Consider the following 20,461-nt stretch of genomic DNA (forward strand, 5'->3'; position numbering starts at 1 on the left):
GTAATTGTTGGGGGCAATATGCTGATTCTGCAAACCGCTTAGAGAGGGCTGTAAAGCAGTGTGAAGCGGTATATAAGTCTAAGTGCTATTGCTATTATCATGGAGGGAAGTCAGGTCACTGCATCATCTCAAAAGAGAAATAATAAAGGCAGAATATAGCTCTTTGCTGAGTCAAGGATCGCTAGATAACATTGTACCCCAGCAATGGAATAAAGCCTGTTGAGATAAAGAACTTGAACAGATACAAGAGGAACACACATAACATCTGCAGCATAATTTTATTTCCAGAAATATTTTCAGTTTAAAAACAAAAAGTTGCATTTCAATCTTGAAACCAGCAAGACTGATAAATTCATCCCCATGGCAACGTGGAGCTTCCCACCAAACATAAGACATATGAAGAATGCTGATTCTACTTTCAAACTGAGCTTTAAAAAGTCAGATAGAATATGTGTTTGTACATTTATTAAGCACCAAACCCCAGCTAGTTTAATGGAGTTACTCTCAAAATCAGCATTCATAGGATTGCATTCCATATACAGAGAAATTGCTTTATAATAAGAATTACTTAATGCAGTATATGAAGCATGAATTGTGCTATGTAACAATTTGAGGAAACAGAGTTGTACTCCAATATCTATGTTTACCATGATTTCAGAACTATGCTGGATAGTCTCATTTGTTTTCTGATTTTGAAAAGTCACTTTTTACAGCTACAACTAGATTCTGGATAACACAGAATGTTGGTAACAATATGAGGTCTGGTCAGTTACATCGAGCTGATATGTTAATAAGTCCTAATAAAACTGTCTATTAATATAAGTGTCCTCACCCCAGAAAGCTTTTCCGGTAGATTACCTCATGCTAGCGTTATAATTGTAAAATTACTACAAGCCAACATTATAAGCAACTTGGTTATTGAGTTTTTCTAATGGTACTGATTCTGCTACAAAACTTAATTATTGACAATTTAGAATAGTCATACTTTTGATCTTTTCCTACTCTTGGAACATTTCCTAGCAAGTATTTATTACTACAGAATTCATCTTTCTGCTGGCAACCCTCCCCCCCTGCTATGTATCCAGCTTATTTTAAGCTATCCTAAGCTATCCTAAAACATGTTAGAGAATGGAGCAAATTTTTTTTAGCCAAGCCATTATTAATTTTGAGAGCATAAATCATCCTGCTGAAGACCATAAACTACAGTTAAGAGTTACAAACATATCTAGGAAGCTTTTGTAATTTATATGCATGGAAAAATCTGAATATTTATGGAATGTACATTGAACAAAAATGTTTCAAAAACCAGGCTTCCATTTCAGTAGAATTCCAGTCAAGGTACATTGGGTACAAAGACATATCCAACAGAGATATTTTATTCATTTAACTGGATGGAAAATAAGCTTTGGAGCTTTACAGCAGAACCAAAGTTGGCAAAATAAATAATACTTTAGCTATAACACAATTTAGATATGAGTTATACAAATGTTTTTCGTGGCAATAACTTAGTTGTCTTAGTTGTCTAGCAACTAAATATAATATCAGCAGGACCACTTTCCAAGCATTTAATTTTGAGGTTGGGGACTCTGGGAAAGTAACCAATGCATAGAATTCATGAGAAACATTTCATTTAAATAACTTTAGTGCTGTGCCCCAAATTACTGAAGTAACCTATGGAGAATTGTAGAAATATCTTCACTGAACAGTAGCTTATCATTATTGATGTGTATAGTGATGAATAATGACTTATTATCAAACATTATATTTATGTCAACTAGATATTATAGACATCTAAGAAAATACAAAGAATCCTACAATTCTTACAATGAATTTTATACATTTAAATGGAAATCAGCTCCCACTGAATTCAACAGGAGTTACTTGGACTGAAGAGGAAACGGTGGAATGGAACATTCTCAAGAAAAGCAGAGACAGAAAAAAAATAAAGATATATTTATACAAGTTCAAAGATAGCAGAACAAAGCAAAAGTTTGGTCCAAATAATATACAAAATTTCTACAAATGATATGAATAGATTTTCATTATCTTTGCAAACTTCTATGAAGAAGTCATTTTTTCTTCTCTAACACAAATCCTTTACAAAGAGAACATATGATTATAGCAGTTTAATTCCACAATATCATGTACCAATCCAGAGTATCAAAATAGAGCAACTCACTTGTTAAATTCTATATGAATTAAGTAATGTCTTTAATCAGTTATTAGATGCAGTCTAAACATTTAAATATTGTTTGGTCATTACAAAATCATATAGAAGGTGATACTAGCACCTTCTGGCCAGTTTATTTATCAGAAAAACTAAGAGGTTTTACCAGACAATATCCTTCAGGCTAGAAATGTACAATCAGATGCTTTGCATGCAAGTAGAAGCCTAGCATATCAGAAATTACTCTAGATTTCTCTTTGATATTCTAGATATAAAAAGCACTGTTTCAGAAGGGATTAATTTAAACATGCAATTGATTATACACCTATAATCTGAATTGGTAACATCCAGATTATTTTTTTTTCTTTTCATGGAAAAAGTGAGCTTCTGTACAGTATCAATACTGTTCTCATTTAAATGAGTTCCAAAGAAATTTAACAATATTAAATTAAAAATTAAATAGCCTGCCAATTGGTAAAAATGACAAGGCAATTCTCTCTAGTTACAATAGTAGTCTACATGAAATAGGTTGCTTTTTCAGCTATTCCTTGATTCTACTGCAGTGTTTCTCAAACTTGGCCACTTTAAGATGTGTGGACTTCATTTCCCAGAATCCCCTAGTCAGCTGGCTGGCTGGGGAATTTTGAGAGATGAAGTCTGTATATCTTAAAGTGCTAACATTGATCTATTGATTGCACAACCTTTCCTTGGAAAGAAACACTGGCTGATATCCATTCATGTAAGGGGAGAGGCTTTTTTGCCAACATTTTCTCTCCCTCCCACCCTCTGCTTTCTTTTACTACATCTCACAACATTCCTGGTGGTCACCAATTCTGCAGAAGCGATTTAGGGAACCATGAAAAAAGATGAAAGGAGAGGCAGGATAAAACATTCCACATACTGTATACAGAAACTGTCCCAATTATGGGAGCATGGAAAAATTAAAATTCTGTGAGTCTTCTCTATGAAGCGGCATACACTTCTATCCTGCCTTTCCTGCATCATCTGAGGGGCTTCATCCTTTGTGGTTACTCTGGCTGTATGTACAGTTTCAGATAAGCTTTTGTACATAATCCTTTAAGACAGCGTCTCTCAACCTTGGTAACTTTAAAACATGCTTTTGGGAGAATTTTGGGGGAACTCTACATGTCTTAAAATTGCCAGGTTTGAGAAATACTGCTTTAGGAGAAAAACAAAGGGATTCTTTGAAGTATATACATATTTTACGTTGAAATGCATAATATGACATACAAATATATAAGATGTTTGCTATTACTTGCAACCCAGAATGCGCATTTGGATTGCACTGAGATTGCTAATACAAACTAGCTCGAACAATGAATGAGAGTATTGTCATTTCAGGAGAAAACAAGGTTAATGATAAGATACTAACATTTTAAATGTCTTTAAATCATACACCATTAAAGAATCATGATTCAAAAATCTCCTTAAAAGAATGAAGTTCCATCAGCCTCTGCTACAAGCAGAATGCACATTACTTGCATTATAATCCAAAAATTCAAACCATATTTATTAGTTTTTTTTTAAAAAAATCCACCTTTTTACTTTATAAGTAACTCAAGGTGGCAAACATACATAATAAACCTTTGTCCTGACATCAATGGGAAAAATTCTACCAAATCTGCAGACTTTAACAACTTGCCATTCATCTAGTAGCCATAAGTAACAAAGAATTCCATACACAAGTGGATTGTACATTTTTCCATTTCTCTTTCACAAATCCATTCTTGATACTATATTGGAAGGAAATGAAGAGAACTGTGCCTCTAGCTCTACATTTCTAGGCCTCTTGCTTGGCAGAAAGTATTTAAAAAAATAAAAGAATCTGCTCATTACCTACTGCCTATATTAAATCAAAATAATAATAATAAGCAGCAGAATTCAATATGAATGAAGGCCAGCATCAACTGAAGAACTGGCAACTGTGACTTCACATTGTTGTGAACAGATAATAATCAGTCAATTGCAAAAGGTAGCTTTCCTCAGAACAGCTTATATCTTGTGACAATCAAACATCCACATCTGCCTTTCCCAGGGAAGGAGTTGATAGGTGGACAAAAATACAAATCCAGTCTGAACATCTGGCTGTGTGACAGACCATAATAATAACAACCAGCTTTTTTTATCCTAGCCTAAGAGAAGGAGCATCTAGCTTAGAAACATAGCAGAGAAAACCTTTAGCAAGTTAATCTACTTATCTTTTATAGGCTTATTTTCAAGGCCAAATTAATGCCCTCAAACTGCATTGTCTAATTATTACTATACAATATCCATTCATAACAAAAGAAAGCAAATGTTAGCCAAAAATCTTCTTCACTGTCCTAGGATGAAATAATTTAAAATAAAGACATTAATTGAAAACAAATCTATCCAAAATTAAAATCTGACCAGAAAAATAAAGTTTAAAAACATTTATTAACATGCCAGAAATGCTTGTCTGTATGTTGCCTTTTTTCCTTCATGTTCTTGCAGTGTTGACTTAAATTAACTGCTCAGGTAAGTTGCTTGCAAGGTGATTCAGGTTTGTGATTCTTTTCTATTCCTCTTGCAAAGAGTTTAATTAATTGGCAGTGAACTCTGAAAATGTAAGAAATGGTAAAATCTTCACATGATAAAATTCTATCAATTCTATCAATCTGCCAGTCACTAATAAGAACAAAACCCTCTCAATTATTCAGTGTACGAAGCTATTCACAATGGCAATTTGAGATAGCAAATACAGCTATGTTTTGTGTTTTTTCCTAGTATATTTTTTATTTGGAGAAATGCCATAATAAATAAATGGAATCATCTAGCCCAAATTAAGGTATTTTCACATATACCTGTGTATCTCTTATTAGCTTTTAGATTGTCTGGATTATTTCTAGCATCTCAAGTACATATATATTAGATTCAGGTACAAGTCAGATATAGAATTATTTGGGATTTGGCCTAGAATTTGTAAATAATAATATATATCTTAGTATATTATCTGAACCAAACCAATGGATGCAGGTTGCTCCCAACCCTAATTTTAAGACTAATAACTCTTACTAGTCTTGTATTCTGTGAATTTATCTAATCCCCTTTCAAAATTATTTACATCAGTAATGGTCACCAGATTCTGTAGTAATGAATTCCACAGGACTAATTAGGTATTGTTTAACCATGTTTGGTTGAACAACCATCATAGACTCTTTTTATCATGTACTTAGGACTGTGGCTGGGAAGATGATTTTTAAAAAAATATTCATGAAAAAACATTCTCCCTTCCTAAGAACTGCTACTGGAGGCAATAAATAGTCTAAAGTTCTGCTTAATAAAACCTCTTGACATTTTTTTAGGTGAGAGGATTAAAACTTTTTTTTTCATTAGGAGTGCAGAACGATGCATATGTAAAAAAGATACCAGATCTCTATCTGCAGTGGAAGTAGACTGTCAATTTTTAAACCCCTCTTAGGTGAATTGCACTCTTAATCTCTTTATATTTGTAGATTCTTTTTTTAAAAAAAGAAAGTCACTCACTTGACTTCAATAGTTGAACAATCCAGGGTCTCCCCATCACAGTTCCAGGTACTGCTGGGGGGGAGGCAGCAGCAAACTGGGTGGTCTCTACAGAACTGACCAAAGTGTTTTTTCCGCATACCCTGGTCATCATTGTCACCATTATCGAAGTGCTTTGATGTAAAACGAAACTTTTTAATCCGATAAACCTCTACAAAGCTGAAGTCAAACTGCAGAGAAATTGTAGGAAGCAAATTACAGCATTTGTTGCCTTAAAAATTGTCAAAAGACATGTCAGTCTTCTGAGACTTTTTTTGTCTAAATAGCACTTAACTGCATTTTGTTTAAATGACACTTAGCACTACAATGTAAAATACAGTTAGGTGTACTCAGACATACAATAGGTTTAAGCATATCTAAGTCTAGATTCTGACAATTGTGCTATAAAACTCAATTTTCTGAATAACCTTTTCTTTACCAGTAGAATAAACTATACACTGCACACAAAACTATTTCTATAAATGAAGTAGGTGAAATATTTGCATTTGCTATAATTTTCATCTGAGCTACATTAAACTGATTGAATGCCACTAGAGTAGTACAAGCAATTCCCATGTTAAGGAATGACTTGAAGAAATCTCTAGATACGAAAGAGCTACCTGTTACAAAATTGTAGATGGTTCACCTGTTACAGTATTTTAAATGTTGGACACCTGACCAACAATGTGATACAACACAAAATGGCAGATGGCATTCTCCTCTCTTGCATTGATGAATTGCTGAAGCTGTGCAATACTTTCATCAGCATCATTAAAAAAGTGCATGTGCTTTTAGTGCAGTATACAGGCTGTTTTCAACAGTTCACAAAAGCACTATGTGGCTTCAATAGTCCATCCGCTCCAGGAAGGAGAATGCCATCCACCATTTTGAATTGGATCATTTTGCCTGCAGGAAAAGTGAGGGACTGAATTCCAGCAGATGGTGAGAAATGAAATTCCAGTGTATTCTCCTTGCTGGAAGTCTGTTTCTCACATAACTCAGTTTTAAGGCATAAAACCTAAAGTTGTAAGTTTAAAATTTTACAAAAAGCTTTGTAAACATTGTTGTTGCTCCTTCCTGATATGAAGAAGTACAAGTACAGTAACCTGTTCCAACTTAAATACAAATTTGGGTTACAGGCAGAATTAAGGAATGGAAGTGTTTGTTCTCTGCGGACTATCTGTAGAACAGATATGTTACATAAAGGTAACTTTTAGATCTGCTTCTCCTTCAATTCTATGAACGTTATGTCCCATTTACAGATGAAAAGCTATGAAATACTGTCTAACGCAGCATGTCAAACTTGCGACGTCATGTGATGTCGCACAATATATTGGGACTTTCCCCCCATTGCAGCAATGGGGTGGGTGCGGTTTCGGCATGACGCATCTGGCCCGTGAGCCGATAGTTTGACATGCCTGGTCTAATGCTATCCAGAGAACATTATGTAAAGAGAGATACAATTGTAAAACTAAAATAACTAGGTTATTAGGCCTAGCTGCAGGGAGGGCAAAGCATTAAATGTTGAAATACTACCCCTTACATATTTGCGGGCAGCATTACAACACAAGTATGAAAGGGTGTAACTTGTATCATGGCGTTACAATGCATGATTCATCACTTTGCATGTTTCATGCAAACTAGGAATATATTAAGGACACTGTTGGTTTTACTATTAGCTGATTAATCATCCCGGCTGATGTTTGTACTTATTTATTTTGTGGATGTTTTTACTGTTTCAATGATTTGTAATTGTTTTGTTTTATAATTTTAGAATTGTAAGCTGCCCAGAGTCACTTGGTTCAGTTGGTTGGCTATAAAAAAACTGAATGAATAAATAAATAAAATATAGCCCCATCCATAGAGTGGTAAGGACTAAGCAGCATTAGTGAAAATAACCAATCAATTAGTCTCCCTCCTTCTGAGAAGGACACTTAGCTAGAGGGTGATGGGATGAAGCATTCTCTGAGCTGTAAGTTCTAGAAAGTCTAGATTTTATCCATACTTCTTATAAGTTACGCAATTGTTCTGTTTTGTGCTTCATCACAAGACTATTAATCTATATCCAATTGTGCCACCGTTCCAATTGTGAAGATATACTGTTACCGAGCAAAATACGCACCTGATCATGCTGGTTTGTATGCCTTAAGAGGTATCTTAGAAAATTTAATCGGGAACATTTACGAACTAGAATGAGATCTGCAGAGCCATCCGCCAGGTGAGCAGCTGGTGAAAGGCCTTTAGGACTCCGTGGACAGGCACAGCTAATGTTTACAGCATTGATGGCTAGAAACTTCCCTCTAATAACCTTCCATTCTCCTTCCTCATCCCCTGAAAGAGATATATTTGCATGTTGCTCTTGCTATTATCTGGCTTTTGAGCTATGTTTTAAGACATGCTTGACTCCATAAAGCAGTGGTTCTCAACCTGTGGGTCGGGACCCCATTTGGGGTCGAACGACCATTTCACGGGGGTCGCCAAACAAGGCTGTCCGCCATTTTTTCCCCCTTTTCTTTGGCCACGCCCCTAGCACCCGGTGATGTATAAGTGGTTGGGGTCACCACAACATGGGGAACTGTATTATGGGGTCACGGCATTAGAAAGGTTGAGAACCACTGCCATAAAGGGTGAAGTAATGGGTGGCAATTTTCCCATCCTTACATCTCCCAGACGTATGAGGAATGGTAACTGAGGTTCTAATCAAACTGAGTTTTATAACTGCTTTTCCTTCAAAATAAACTGAGTGATTTTTGCAAAAAAAATTTTTTTAAGGCAGCGTTAATATAATGCATAACTCAACCCAAGGTCCTGGGCAAAACAGGACTGCAGAGAATCACCTGCACTGTTAACTAAAATCCAAGTTTGGATATTTGTGCTGATTTCTTCTCAAAAGCTCTAAAATTACTGATAAATCCCTAAGTCTCATATAGGTCATTCTCCACTTACAACCATAATTGGGCCCAGAATCTCAGTTGAGTGAAGCAGTCATTACGTCAGACACTACATGATCACTGCTCTCAACAATCACAATCCCAGGTCTCCCAGTTGCAGTTGTTAAGTGACCACATAGGTTGTTAAGCACGGCACAGGACAGACAGCCCGGGCCTCCCGAACACAGGAGCTAGAAAGAGGACCTGGGCGTTCTACCACATCTGAGAGGCCTGGGCCCTCTTCCTGACCAACCTGGAGAACAATCACAAGAATGACAGTGTTTGCTAGTGTTTGGCCAGATTTGAGGTCTCTTCCTCAAGTGCACTGGGAGATTTTGGAGGGAAAATGCCTTGGCATGCTGTAAGAACAGAACTTTGGAAGTGAAAGTGCAAGCAAACCACAGCTTTCTGAAAGGCTCAAAATGCTGGCTTTCACTAGCATTTTTTGCCAGATTTGAGGTCGTTCCGCCAACTTGTGGAATGAATTTCTTCTCTCTGCATGGAAAAGAGGGGAAATCCCTTGGTGTGCTGGGGGAACAGACCTCAAATCCAATATCCCCTCCACTGGCAAACTTCCCTGTTGATTTCCTCATTGACATTTTGGGGAAGCCAGCAGAGAATGTTGCAAATGGTGATCCTATGCTGCAGATTGTAAGTGCAAACGGGTTTGTGGTCATGTGACCAGAAGGTCCAGTCCAACATTTTACAATGCCTGGATGTGATTTTACAGGCCATAAAGTACTCAGCTGTTTGTAGCCCATCAGGCTGCAAATGGCTGGTAAATGACTGGTTGTATGTTGCAGATTATCTGTATTTCTTTACTGCTTTTTATATCTATAATCTGTCTTCCAAGCGTTCAAGGCAGCCTACATTGTCCTTTTTCTTCTAGTATAGTCCAGATGGCTGGACTGTTTTTCTTATCATGCCCAACCAATTGTGGTAATGTACAGAGGAGACAAGACTTGAAGTTTTACAAAGGCTACTTGCTATCCCCAGTTCAGGGATATTTAACGTTTTATGCTTCCCATATCCCAAACATTTCCCTTAGATTTTTTTTTTTCAATATTGGCATGGACTTGAAGTAGAATTTAAACCAAGGAGAATACTCAGTCTGGCCAGTTCTTGTACTTCAACTGAAATCAGAAATCTTTGATGGCATGGACTGAAGCACAATCATGCTGTTTCTTGATGAGCTGAGAACCCAGCTGAAAACTGGAAATCTACTTGATAATATCAACAGCAAAGGAACAAGCAGTCAAGAGATATGCCATGGGCTAGTACTTGGTAGAATAGCCATGAAGACCTCAGAAGAGTTATTCCGATGCTGTGATGTGTCTACACTTACAAAGATCGGAATAGTGCAAGCAGTGGTTTTCCATTGCGACAGTCTAAGGCAGGGGTCGCGGCATGCTAGCAATCGGTCTGCAGGAACAAAGCCCCATCTGCGGGATGCAGGCAGCACACAAAACCACGCCCCCTCCGGTCCGCGGAAAAAACCTCTCTCCACGTAACTGGTCCCTGGTGCCCAAAAGGTCGGGGACCTCTGGTCTAAGGAACCAAAAGTTGGACTTCAAAGAAATAGGATAGAAAGTGGCTTTTACACCAAGAAAAATACAAACAGATTTCAGCATTACTTTAACTCCAAAGCTGGTAATTGAATACACTGCATTTACCATAGTTTCACAAACTACCAATTGCAGCATCTGCTATAAATCAGCATTTATACTGAATGATACTAAATCTGAAAAAAGCCTGTCTGATCATAAACTCCTCTGAATTTTCCTTGGGCTTCTATAGCAGTTAAATTCATTCTTTTCTTGTTCTGATTTGGAACCTGTCTTTATACTTGTCATCCAAATAAAAGAGGTATTAGAAACTAACTGAGCAAATCTAACCATTAACAAACAAGGTTCTACAAACTACAACATTACTTTTAATCTCCTTTTCCGTTTTCTTCTGTTGTTTCTCCAGCTGTAGTTTACTTTGCTTGCAAATCCGGCACCTGAACAACAAAAGTAACAACTTCAGTATTGAAAATATATCATAGGTATTTTAATTAATTAAAATTTAATTTAATTTAATTAATCAACATGACAGCCTATGACTCACTGAGTCTTTGTTTCAGAGCTATTTCCTTACCAGATTCCTCAGTGCCTTCAATAATGGCAGAGTTTCTAACGTACTGCCTTCATTGAAAAAGCTGTTAAAAATTCAGGGAGATATTCAGAGATGTTGAACTGTACAGCACAATCAGTTAGGAGTCAGAGGCAATGTTTTGTATTATGTCATGAAATGTTTTGTAAAATTTTCCAAATTTCAATTCCATAGGTTCTGGACTTATAGAATGTATTCTGTAAGTTACTCCACATGAGTTACCTTGGTTCAAAATATCTTTCTCTACGGTGCACTGTTTTGTCCAATTAACGGTTACACACAGGCAAGCTTGAGAATTTTAGTAATACATACGTACATATACCTAAACATACACACACATATATATATTAACACACATGTCTGTGTATATAAATGAATGACCTCTCTGCAGACAAAATGGATTTAACAGGGCACCATTCATTTTGCTGCATGATACTGTGTCATAAGTAGCATTTCAAACGTAATTTACATAAGCAGAAAATTTCATGCTTGATCATTTAGAATTGTCTTTGTGAATCCAACTTCTTTTTTTACATTCTTAAAATTTAGCCAAATTAGCAAATGGTATTCCTGTCTTTCTACTCAACAGGCACTTGAAGTGAACTAAATGATTTAGCCTACCCAGTTCTGCAGGGTTTCTTATCTCTTGGAGAGCCCATGGCAGGTGCTGCTGGTAAAAGAGATATTGTTCCCTCATAGTAATGATGGGAGAGGAAAGTCTTGAAACCTTGGGAGAAAAAAAATGGAAGAAAGCATTAATTCTTGCTTTGTCTTCTACCTATTCTCCCACAGAGCTGGAAGAGAACAAATATTTTACATCTGCTCATTATTCTGTGGATGTTTCCTACTACTTGCTCTCTCAGTGCCCCAAATAAGCACTTTTTACATGCAACCTCTTGGTATTGTCTACATCAGGGGTATCAAACTGGCGGCCCACAGGTCAGATACATCACGTGTAAGCCATGTTCACCCCGGCTCCACAAAGGCAAAAATGTCGCAATACGTCATGTGACACAATCAAGTTTGACACCCGTGGTCTACATGTTCCCTTTACATAAAGGCCACTGTTTGTGGGTTAAATTTCCACCTCTGCACTCAGTATTAGTGTGGTTATCCACTGGTCTCTTTTCCCTGGAGAGTCATTCTCTAGAGCAGAGGTCCCCAACCTTTTGGGCACCAGGGACCGGTTCCATGGAGAGAGGTTTTTCTGCAGACCGGAGGGTATGTGATTTTGTGTGCTACCTGCATCCTGCGGATGGGTCTTTGCTTATGCAGACTGGTCCACGGACCAGGGGTTGCGATCCCTAGAGCCGTATCTATCACTTTTTTTTCTTAGTAAATCTCCTTTATGTACCATCTAAATGTGCTCTGTAGACTTTCCTGACTTGGAGACTCAATGATTCAGAAAGAAATGCCTGCCATGTCTTCAACACCCTGATTATTCAGACATAGAACGGATATCAAGTGCAACAGAGGAGTGACCTGATCAACTAATACCAATCAAAGGAACATATTATTTCCTTAACTAGACTGTTGAGTGCAGGCATCATTCTAAGAAATAAACTATGGCTTGTCAACTGCATTGGCTAAATTTACAAAATATGGTAAGCTAAAAACAAAACTAGCATTGTGTAGCCTAGAGCTATGGATAATCTGCATCAAACTAATATTCACTGCTTAAGCCACAAATGGCTGGGTTTAGGACAGAAAACCTTAAAGCTAAATCCAGGGTCAAGTCAACCCTCCATTAGGGAAAGTTGGCTCATTCTATCTCACCAGGTTGTTGATGGGGAAAAAAAAATTGTGCTAGAGTTACTACTCAGAGCTCCTGAAGAAAAAATGGGATTAAAAAAAAAGTTCAAAATTGTTAGATTTATATCTCATTTTTTCTCCCAGGTGGTATTCATGATGAATTGCCTTCATTTTTCTCCACAATAAGATCACAGTGGGAGATAGATTATCAATAGAAGGGAAGAAGTAGGTTATGAAGGAACCATAATGGCACAGTGGTTAGAATGCTGTATTGCAGGGTAATTCTGCCCACTGCCAGGAGTTTGATCCTGAGTGGCTCAAGATGGACTCAGCTTTCTATCCTTCTGAAGTTGGTAAATTGAGGACCCAGGTTGTTTGGGCAATATGCTGACATTGTAAAAATGCCCATAGAGTGCTGAAAAGCACTATGGGGCAGTGTACTATATAAGTCTAAATGCTATTGCTATGTTAAGAGAGAGGCATATTCAAGAGAGAGCCGAGGTGGCGCAGCAGTTAGAGTGCAGTATTGCAGGCCACTTTAGCTGACTGTGTTCTGCAGGTCAGCGGTTCAAATCTCACCGGCTCAAGGTTGACTCAGCCTTCCATCCTTCCGAGGTAGGTAAAATGAGGACCCAGATTGTTGGGGGCAATGTAAATATATATATACATTGCTTACTGGTGTACACCGCTTAGAGAGTGCTTGCACTTAAAGCGGTATATAAGTCTCATAAATAAATAAATGTCAACTAGTGATTCTACACTACAAGAGGGCTTGGACCGAGGTCTCTATAGTTCTAGTCCAAATCAGTAACCACAAGATAACACGGGAACAATGATTTAATTAAATGTATTGCAATTTTAATAGAAAAGATTTAAAAAATGGTGGGGGAGGGGAAACCTGTTGGCTACTTAACATAAAAGATAGATGCAGAAGAGATAGAAGATGTTACCTGAGAAGTCATATCTGGCAGGGCCCATCCAGCGTTTCTGTTCACTGTCTTTTAATACATCTCCATAAAAACCATACCCCAATAGTGATACACAGTATTTCAGAAATGTATTATTGCGATGTACTGAACAAACATCCAGAGGTTGATTATCTCCTATTAACAAGAGGTATTTCATTACTGAGTCACTGTAAAACTGTCTTATATTATAACATCTAAGATATATTCATATATAAAATATTGTTAAATTTTTTAAAAAATTGTCTTATTTTTAAAATAAGACAGTCTGCAAAAAACTCCTATTTTCTTTATGTCTATAAAAATTATCAAAGAGATCTAAGCTAGACTTAAGGAGAAATGTCATGACAGTGAGAACAACTGATCAGGGGAAAGACTTGCTTCCAGAAGTTGTAGGCACTCCATCACTGGAGGCTTTCAAAAAGATATTGGATAAGCATTTGCCCAGAAGGTATAAACTCCTGCTTGAGCAGGAGAGTGGACTAGAAGACCTCCAAAGTTCCTTCCAATCCTTTTATTCTATGTTCTAGTTACAGTGAGAAGCATTACAATGCTCCTGTAGCAGGATAATGACCACTCTATCCTATTTATGACTAAAACGGAATGAAGGAGGAAAACACACACAGCCTGAAAATATATCCTGGCAAACCAGGATACCTGGAATAGTGATTGTGCAGAAGTGATAGTTGTGTGCAACCAACTATTAATCAGCTAGAAGTTGCTCACCTACAAGGGCAAAAAAATAACCTCAATAAGGAATGCATAACACAATGCTTCTATAGAACAAATGATACTAACATTGTGATGTCTGTCATCTGTGCTTTTGAGTCATACGTGGCTATAAACTGAAGTGGTTCCTCAGTATGACTTTTTGCCAGCAGAATGCTTTCATGGTCAGGTCCAACTGCCACATCTTCTATGCCACCATTGTATCATAAATTTTAGTGGAATAGCAAGGCTCCTGCAAAATCCTCAGCTAGCATTAATGACATCTTAATAGTCAGCAACTCTGTTTTGGTTTTGCATTTGATTTTTTTTTTCATTTGCCAATAGTAGTAACGATACTGGAAAACTTCTTAGAGTGTTTAAAATTGTGTCAATGAGCCCGAAAGCAAATTAATACTTACCCACAATGATATGTAATGCAGATGTTACTGGATCATTGATGCCGACTGTTGCATAGCATATGCAATCGGTCGAACCTGGAAAATAAGTGAACTTTACATTGTCTGTAATTCAAAAGCATTATGAAGACAAAAATCATCTTAACTGAGGATTAGGTTGCCAAAGAGAGCTGCAGATTTCACTTGTTTGGTCAGTTGTGTGGCTTCTGGGAACTATTAGAGACCTTGGGAGACGGAACAAGAAATGCTATGAAGGGAATGGTCATCCAATGAAGTACATCACAGGTGTCAAACTCGCTGTCTCGCGACATATCGCAACTTTTTTCGCATTGCCGAAGCTGGGGTGGGCGCGGCCTCCACATGATGCAACTGGCCCACGGGCCGGCAGTTTGACACCCCTGGAGTGCACAGTCCTCAGCTGCATAATGAGCAGAGAAAGAGGGTCAGGAGGGACACTCCCTTGCTTCTCGGGATATTAAGGAGAAGGTGGGAGATTTATACTTTCAGGTTTGCAAGATTCTGTTAATGTAGCTTTACAATAAAGTAGAACTAGCTCATCTGGTTGTGTTTCCAGGCTGGTTTAACTGGGAAGGCTAACAAACTGGTACTCTTTGCCAAGATTGGAGTAAAATAACTATACTTAATATGTACTTTAAACAAAAACATTGATTTGTCAGATAGACAAATAAAAATATAAATAAAAAGTGAATAATAAAAGTGTTAAAAAAAGTAAAAAGATAGACTAAGCAAGGGGTAGGCAACCTTGTCTCTTTTATGACTTGTGGTCTTCAACTCCCAGAATTCTTGAGCTAGCCAACTATATTTTTGGTTACTTTTTACACAACAGTGACTGCCAATAAATCCTCTGCAAGAGAATTAACATCAAGGCAGAGTCAACTGATTCCAGTGGAATACATCAATAGCACAGGCTGTCAGACCACCAGAAAGCACAGGTTTAATTGGATTGACTGTTGATTTGAACACTGACCCCCTTCTAACAGAAACTATAATTCACAATGGAATCTAAGCAACAGAGGTATATTTCCAGGCAGAAAATAAAGAGGAGGGGAAATCAATTTTCTGGGGAAAGCATCTTTCTTCCAATCCTTTAGAAAGGTATATTCTTGAAACCAGATTGAAATCTAGTGCTCAATTGTAAAACAAGAGCAGCCAGAGATTAAAAAATAAACTCCCTTGAAAATGATGTAGAAACTACAATTAAGCCAAGACAGTGCTGGGATGGAGTACCATATTTGGCTGCAAAAATTCAGCCGATGGCTAGTTGGCAGCAAAAGATACAGAAGACTCTATCTCTTTGCTGGCAAGGAGAGTGGGATTTTTGCAGCCCAGATCGACTGCCCTAGCATTAGGCCCTGGTTTGCTTTCCCCTTCCATGCAAATGCTCTTTTCAAGATTTAAAGTTCTTCAAAATTTAAAGTTTTTTCTTCACCTGTGCCTTCACACATAATAATAAGCCTCTGTAACAGTCTGAAATACAGCAGATGGCTGTTGGGAATGCAATGGGAAATTGGGAATGGTCTAACTATGAAAGAATACACATCTAACATTTATACTAAAGAGTCAGTGTTTCCAAGCTTTTTAATCCTCAAATAGTTTTAAATTGTGGTGGGTATGTATTTCTTCCTGCTGACTCCTCTCTATATTGTGGTCTTTTAATTTGTTTTTATCGTAAGTTTAATTTTGTTGTGAGTTGCCCTAGAAATTTCCTACTGATCCCATCTATGAGTAACTGAGTAATTCTGTGCCTGCTATGCAAAGAGGTTTAGGACATAGGCAAATAGTCATATGCTTGTTGACTAAATAAGTATACATTTATAAGGTGATTTCTTATACTGACCTGCAATGATTTGCATTGGATGAGTTACTCAGGTTAGTCAAAGGATAAGCATATTTCTTCCAATTATATATTAACAATGTTTTTAGTTATCTGTAACTAAAGCAAAAGCTCAGAAGGCCAATTTATAAAAAAAACATGCTCTATACTGTATGCTTTTCTTTCTTAGACCTTTTTATACTGCACTATACTGCTAATTAGCATAGTTTGGATATGGTACCAAGGTCTCATGTGAGTTAGAGGCTAAAATTTGTTGTAAAAATGGACAATTCCATGAAAGGATTTTAAGGATGCTGACAAATCATAAATCATACGATGTTTCTCGTTGGATTCATCCAATCAATAAGATTGGATTGAACTTATAGAAGCTGAGGAGAACACTGCCTTTCCATTCATTTTCACTTCCAAATTTGACCTTCACATATGCATATGTGAACAGGTTTCAATAAATATTAGGCAATCTAAGCAAGGCCTATAGTTCTAGGCAAGATCCAGTATCTGTTGAGGCTCCTAATTAACCATTATGCTGTTCCACATATATAATACTACTTTTTCATTTTGGTCCAAGGTGGTAAATACATGATAATAATGTACGGTAGAAGTTCACTATGTTGCAGTTCTTACCAGCAGGAATTATGCCAATCCTGAGACTGCATTGGACTAATTTTGCTTTGGGATTATTTTGATCTATGCCCGAATCCTTCTGAGATCTTCCAATTAGACCATGTATCACTTCACTGAACATTCCGTCCCCACCAACACAAACAACACTGCCGGAAAACACACAAATTAAAACTCACACAGACAGTCAATACATAAATGTGTCAAAGGACCTAATATGAAAATAATACAATTTTATTAAAAGTTATCTTTACACTACACTATTTAGTCCCTCCCCATGAGGAAACGCATATTATTACTTGAAACAATTATTTAATGCATATTTAAAATAATTTAGTTAATGAGGCCATGACAGGCATTTTTGGATATTTGGATAATAATTTCTTGTTTCTCCTGCTCCTGCATTAACACCTCGTTATGGAAAGGGGTTATTGTTCTGTCAATGGTAAATTTCATCCACATTCTTGTCATTCATAAATACTTATCTTTCATAATCACTAGAGCCTATTGCTCTTCTCTCCAACTCTATGGTTTGTCTCTAATAGCAAAAGCTACTCAGGATATACTGCACGTGCAGATGGGAAAGCATGTCAAATGTCTATTCCCATGGGCAAGATGGGAGCCTTGTGAAGAGAGTAGCTCAGTAGGCAGATCTTTCCCATATATCTGATACTTTGTACCTCTTATGATTGGATGTTGTGGCTAGACCCCAATTTCCCCATGATTGGTTCATATATCAATTACTACCCTAGCTGGATATGCCTACCTGTAGAAAAACTTCTTTCCTTGGCAAGGGTACTTACAAGATATCCTCCCCAAGGGGCCATCTCACATGGACAGATACCACTGTATCTATACTAAGTATGATTAGAACCATCTATTTATATAGGGATACTTTAAGGATTATATTGATTCCATGGATGGAGGTCCACTGAGAAATGTAATGGTATGATAAGAGCATATATAAAAATATTTAAAAAGTGTTCAATTTGTGATTTGTGAATTGTGATCACCAGCATCAGTAGATCCAAGGCATGCATCCCTTTGTCATTCAGTAACGTGCTTCTTTATGTTACAATTGGTCTGAGTAGCTGCCATGGCTCTTGAATTCTAATGCTTGGCTAATTATAATGTATGACTGAAAATATCAACCTTGTGCTCTCCAAAAATTTTAATTATAACTTCCTTAGGACTAGGAATTGTAAGTAACTATTTTAATTATTTGGAATTATTAATTATATAACCCAAAGTTTCTGGAGATACCAGTTTACCTGCTACTGATATACTGCACAAATTAGATGACAATTGCCCAACCAACTGGAGTATCATGAGAGTTCAAGTTCAACACAGTTGAAAGGCACCAGATCACCCAACATTCATTTTGCTTGCTATCTATTTTAATTTGTGATTGTGGGTTGCTATGGAAGTTCTGGGGGTGCCGAAAGATGAGATATAACTAATGCAAAATAAACAAATACAGGTAATCCTCACTTAACAAGTGGGGACTGGCAGCTCCATCACTAAGGGACATGATCATTAAGTGAGACTTCACATGACTGCGATGGAACCTCACTTCTCCTGTGCTAGTTAAGTGAATCATCCACAATCACCAAGTGCAACATCATGCAACCGTGACTTGTGAGTTTACTGCCGGCTTTTCCATTGACTGTTTAGTGGATGCCAGCTATGAAGCATGCAAATGGCAATCACATGAACGTGGGATGCTGCGACAGTCATGCGAGGGCCAGTCATGAAATTATTTTTACAGTACCACTGTATCTTTGGATGATTGCTAAATGGCAATTGTTAACTCAGATCTACCTGTAACTAAAAGTAAATAAAGTCAGATTCATTATGTATTTATTAGATTTACATCTGCCTTTTAATCAGGACAAGATGCCGTATGTAGCATTCCATTCTCCTACCTTTTCCCATAACAACAAGAATACCAACCTCTGTGAAGTAATAATAATAAATTAAAGTTATATGCCGCCCAACTCTCAACAAGTCTGGGTAGCTTTCTGGGTGGGGAGCCCAAAAGTCACCCAATAAGCTTCCATGGCTGAGGGCAGATTTGTATATGGATCAGGTCCAGGACAATTCCCTTTAGCTGTCTTGCTACACCTGATTTGCCTTGGTCAACTCACCACAGGACAATTCAACATGGGATAACTCAAGAGAGGGACAAGTGAATTGCAACGGGCCTTGTCTTACTTTAGGTTTGAACTCTTGGAATGGGACAACTCTCCCCAGCTGTCTCACTCTGGCCAACTCGCCATGGCTAACTCACCACAGGACAACTCGCTGAGGGACAATGCAACATGGGACAACTCAAGACAAGTGAATTGCAGCAGGCCTTGTTTTGCTTTAGGTTTGAACCTTCTCAAGTTAGAAATCCTCGAGGCTGGGCTGAGCCAGAGCTTGGAATTCCAGTGGCCTGTCGGCCAAGCCATGGAGCAAGCAGTCCTTGTGTGAATCCAGGCCACAGTGGGGCAGGATCAGTGCCTGAATGTCAGCAGAGCATTGGCCCTCGTAGAGAGCACTCCAGGAAGAGGCAGTGGCAGCAGGCCTCCTCTCAGATACACTGTGCCCTTGGCCTGGATCTGCACAGGGATTCCCCAGCATGCCACACTTGCTCCCCAGCTTGGCCGCTGGGCCTCCATGCTCTGGCTCATCCCAGCCTTGAGAACTTCTAACCTGAGAAGGTTCAAACCTAAAGCAAGACAAGGCCCACTGCAATTCACTTGTCTTATCCCATGTTGAATTGTCCCATGGCAAGTTGTCCTGTGGTGAACTAACCATGGTGAATTGTCCTATGGTGAATGGGAGACAGCCGAAGAGTTGTCCCATTCCAATCTGGATCTTCCTACTTCTAGTTCAATATCTGAATTGTTTGTGGAGCCCTACAAGACTGACTAATTCAGAATCACTTGGATTTCATGAAAAATCTTTATTTCTGGTAGGGTAATGTATCTTGCAAAAAGGAGCACAGTGGCTCACATGGTTAGGATGCTGGGTTGACAATTTACAAGCCTGTGTTCAAAGCCCAAGGGCTGCTCTGTGTCAGAGTGAGCTCCTGTCATTCGCTCCACCTGCTCACCTAGCAGTTTGAAGGCATGCCAACGCAAGTAGATAATTAGGTACCACTTTGGTGGGCTCATTAATGGGAACATGAAAAGAACCCCAAACGGGGCATCTCCTCAGCAATGGTAATGTCACCTGCTGATTTTTTCACCACAGTGTTTCCAACACAGAAGTAGTAGTAGTATGTATCTTGCAAGAATTACCAAAGTAATTCTCCCACATAACGTATACCAAGTGTACTTAACAGCCAGCTTGTATGTGGTGGC

The 20,461-nt window shown here is 37.9% G+C and overlaps 1 protein-coding gene across 1 annotated transcript in view; it reads right to left on the minus strand.

The window, feature by feature from the left end:
• Window positions 1–261: 261 nt before the first annotated feature.
• The window catches only part of CERK (ceramide kinase), a 38,403-nt gene continuing 18,203 nt past the window's right edge, over window positions 262–20,461 (minus strand). Inside the window, exons 6-13 of the mRNA XM_039345916.1 lie at window positions 17,115–17,260; window positions 14,639–14,713; window positions 13,497–13,649; window positions 11,416–11,521; window positions 10,572–10,642; window positions 7,833–8,041; window positions 5,693–5,901; window positions 262–4,765 (exon numbers count right to left, since the gene is read on the minus strand). Of these exons, the coding sequence (XP_039201850.1) occupies window positions 4,681–4,765; window positions 5,693–5,901; window positions 7,833–8,041; window positions 10,572–10,642; window positions 11,416–11,521; window positions 13,497–13,649; window positions 14,639–14,713; window positions 17,115–17,260 (1,054 nt within the window). The 3' untranslated portion in view covers window positions 262–4,680. The remainder of the gene's footprint in view (window positions 4,766–5,692; window positions 5,902–7,832; window positions 8,042–10,571; window positions 10,643–11,415; window positions 11,522–13,496; window positions 13,650–14,638; window positions 14,714–17,114; window positions 17,261–20,461) is intronic.

Source organism: Crotalus tigris, unplaced genomic scaffold, assembly GCF_016545835.1.
Source record: "Crotalus tigris isolate CLP2741 ecotype Arizona unplaced genomic scaffold, ASM1654583v1 scf7180000017987.690289119674:8195010, whole genome shotgun sequence".
NCBI lineage: Eukaryota > Metazoa > Chordata > Lepidosauria > Squamata > Viperidae > Crotalus > Crotalus tigris.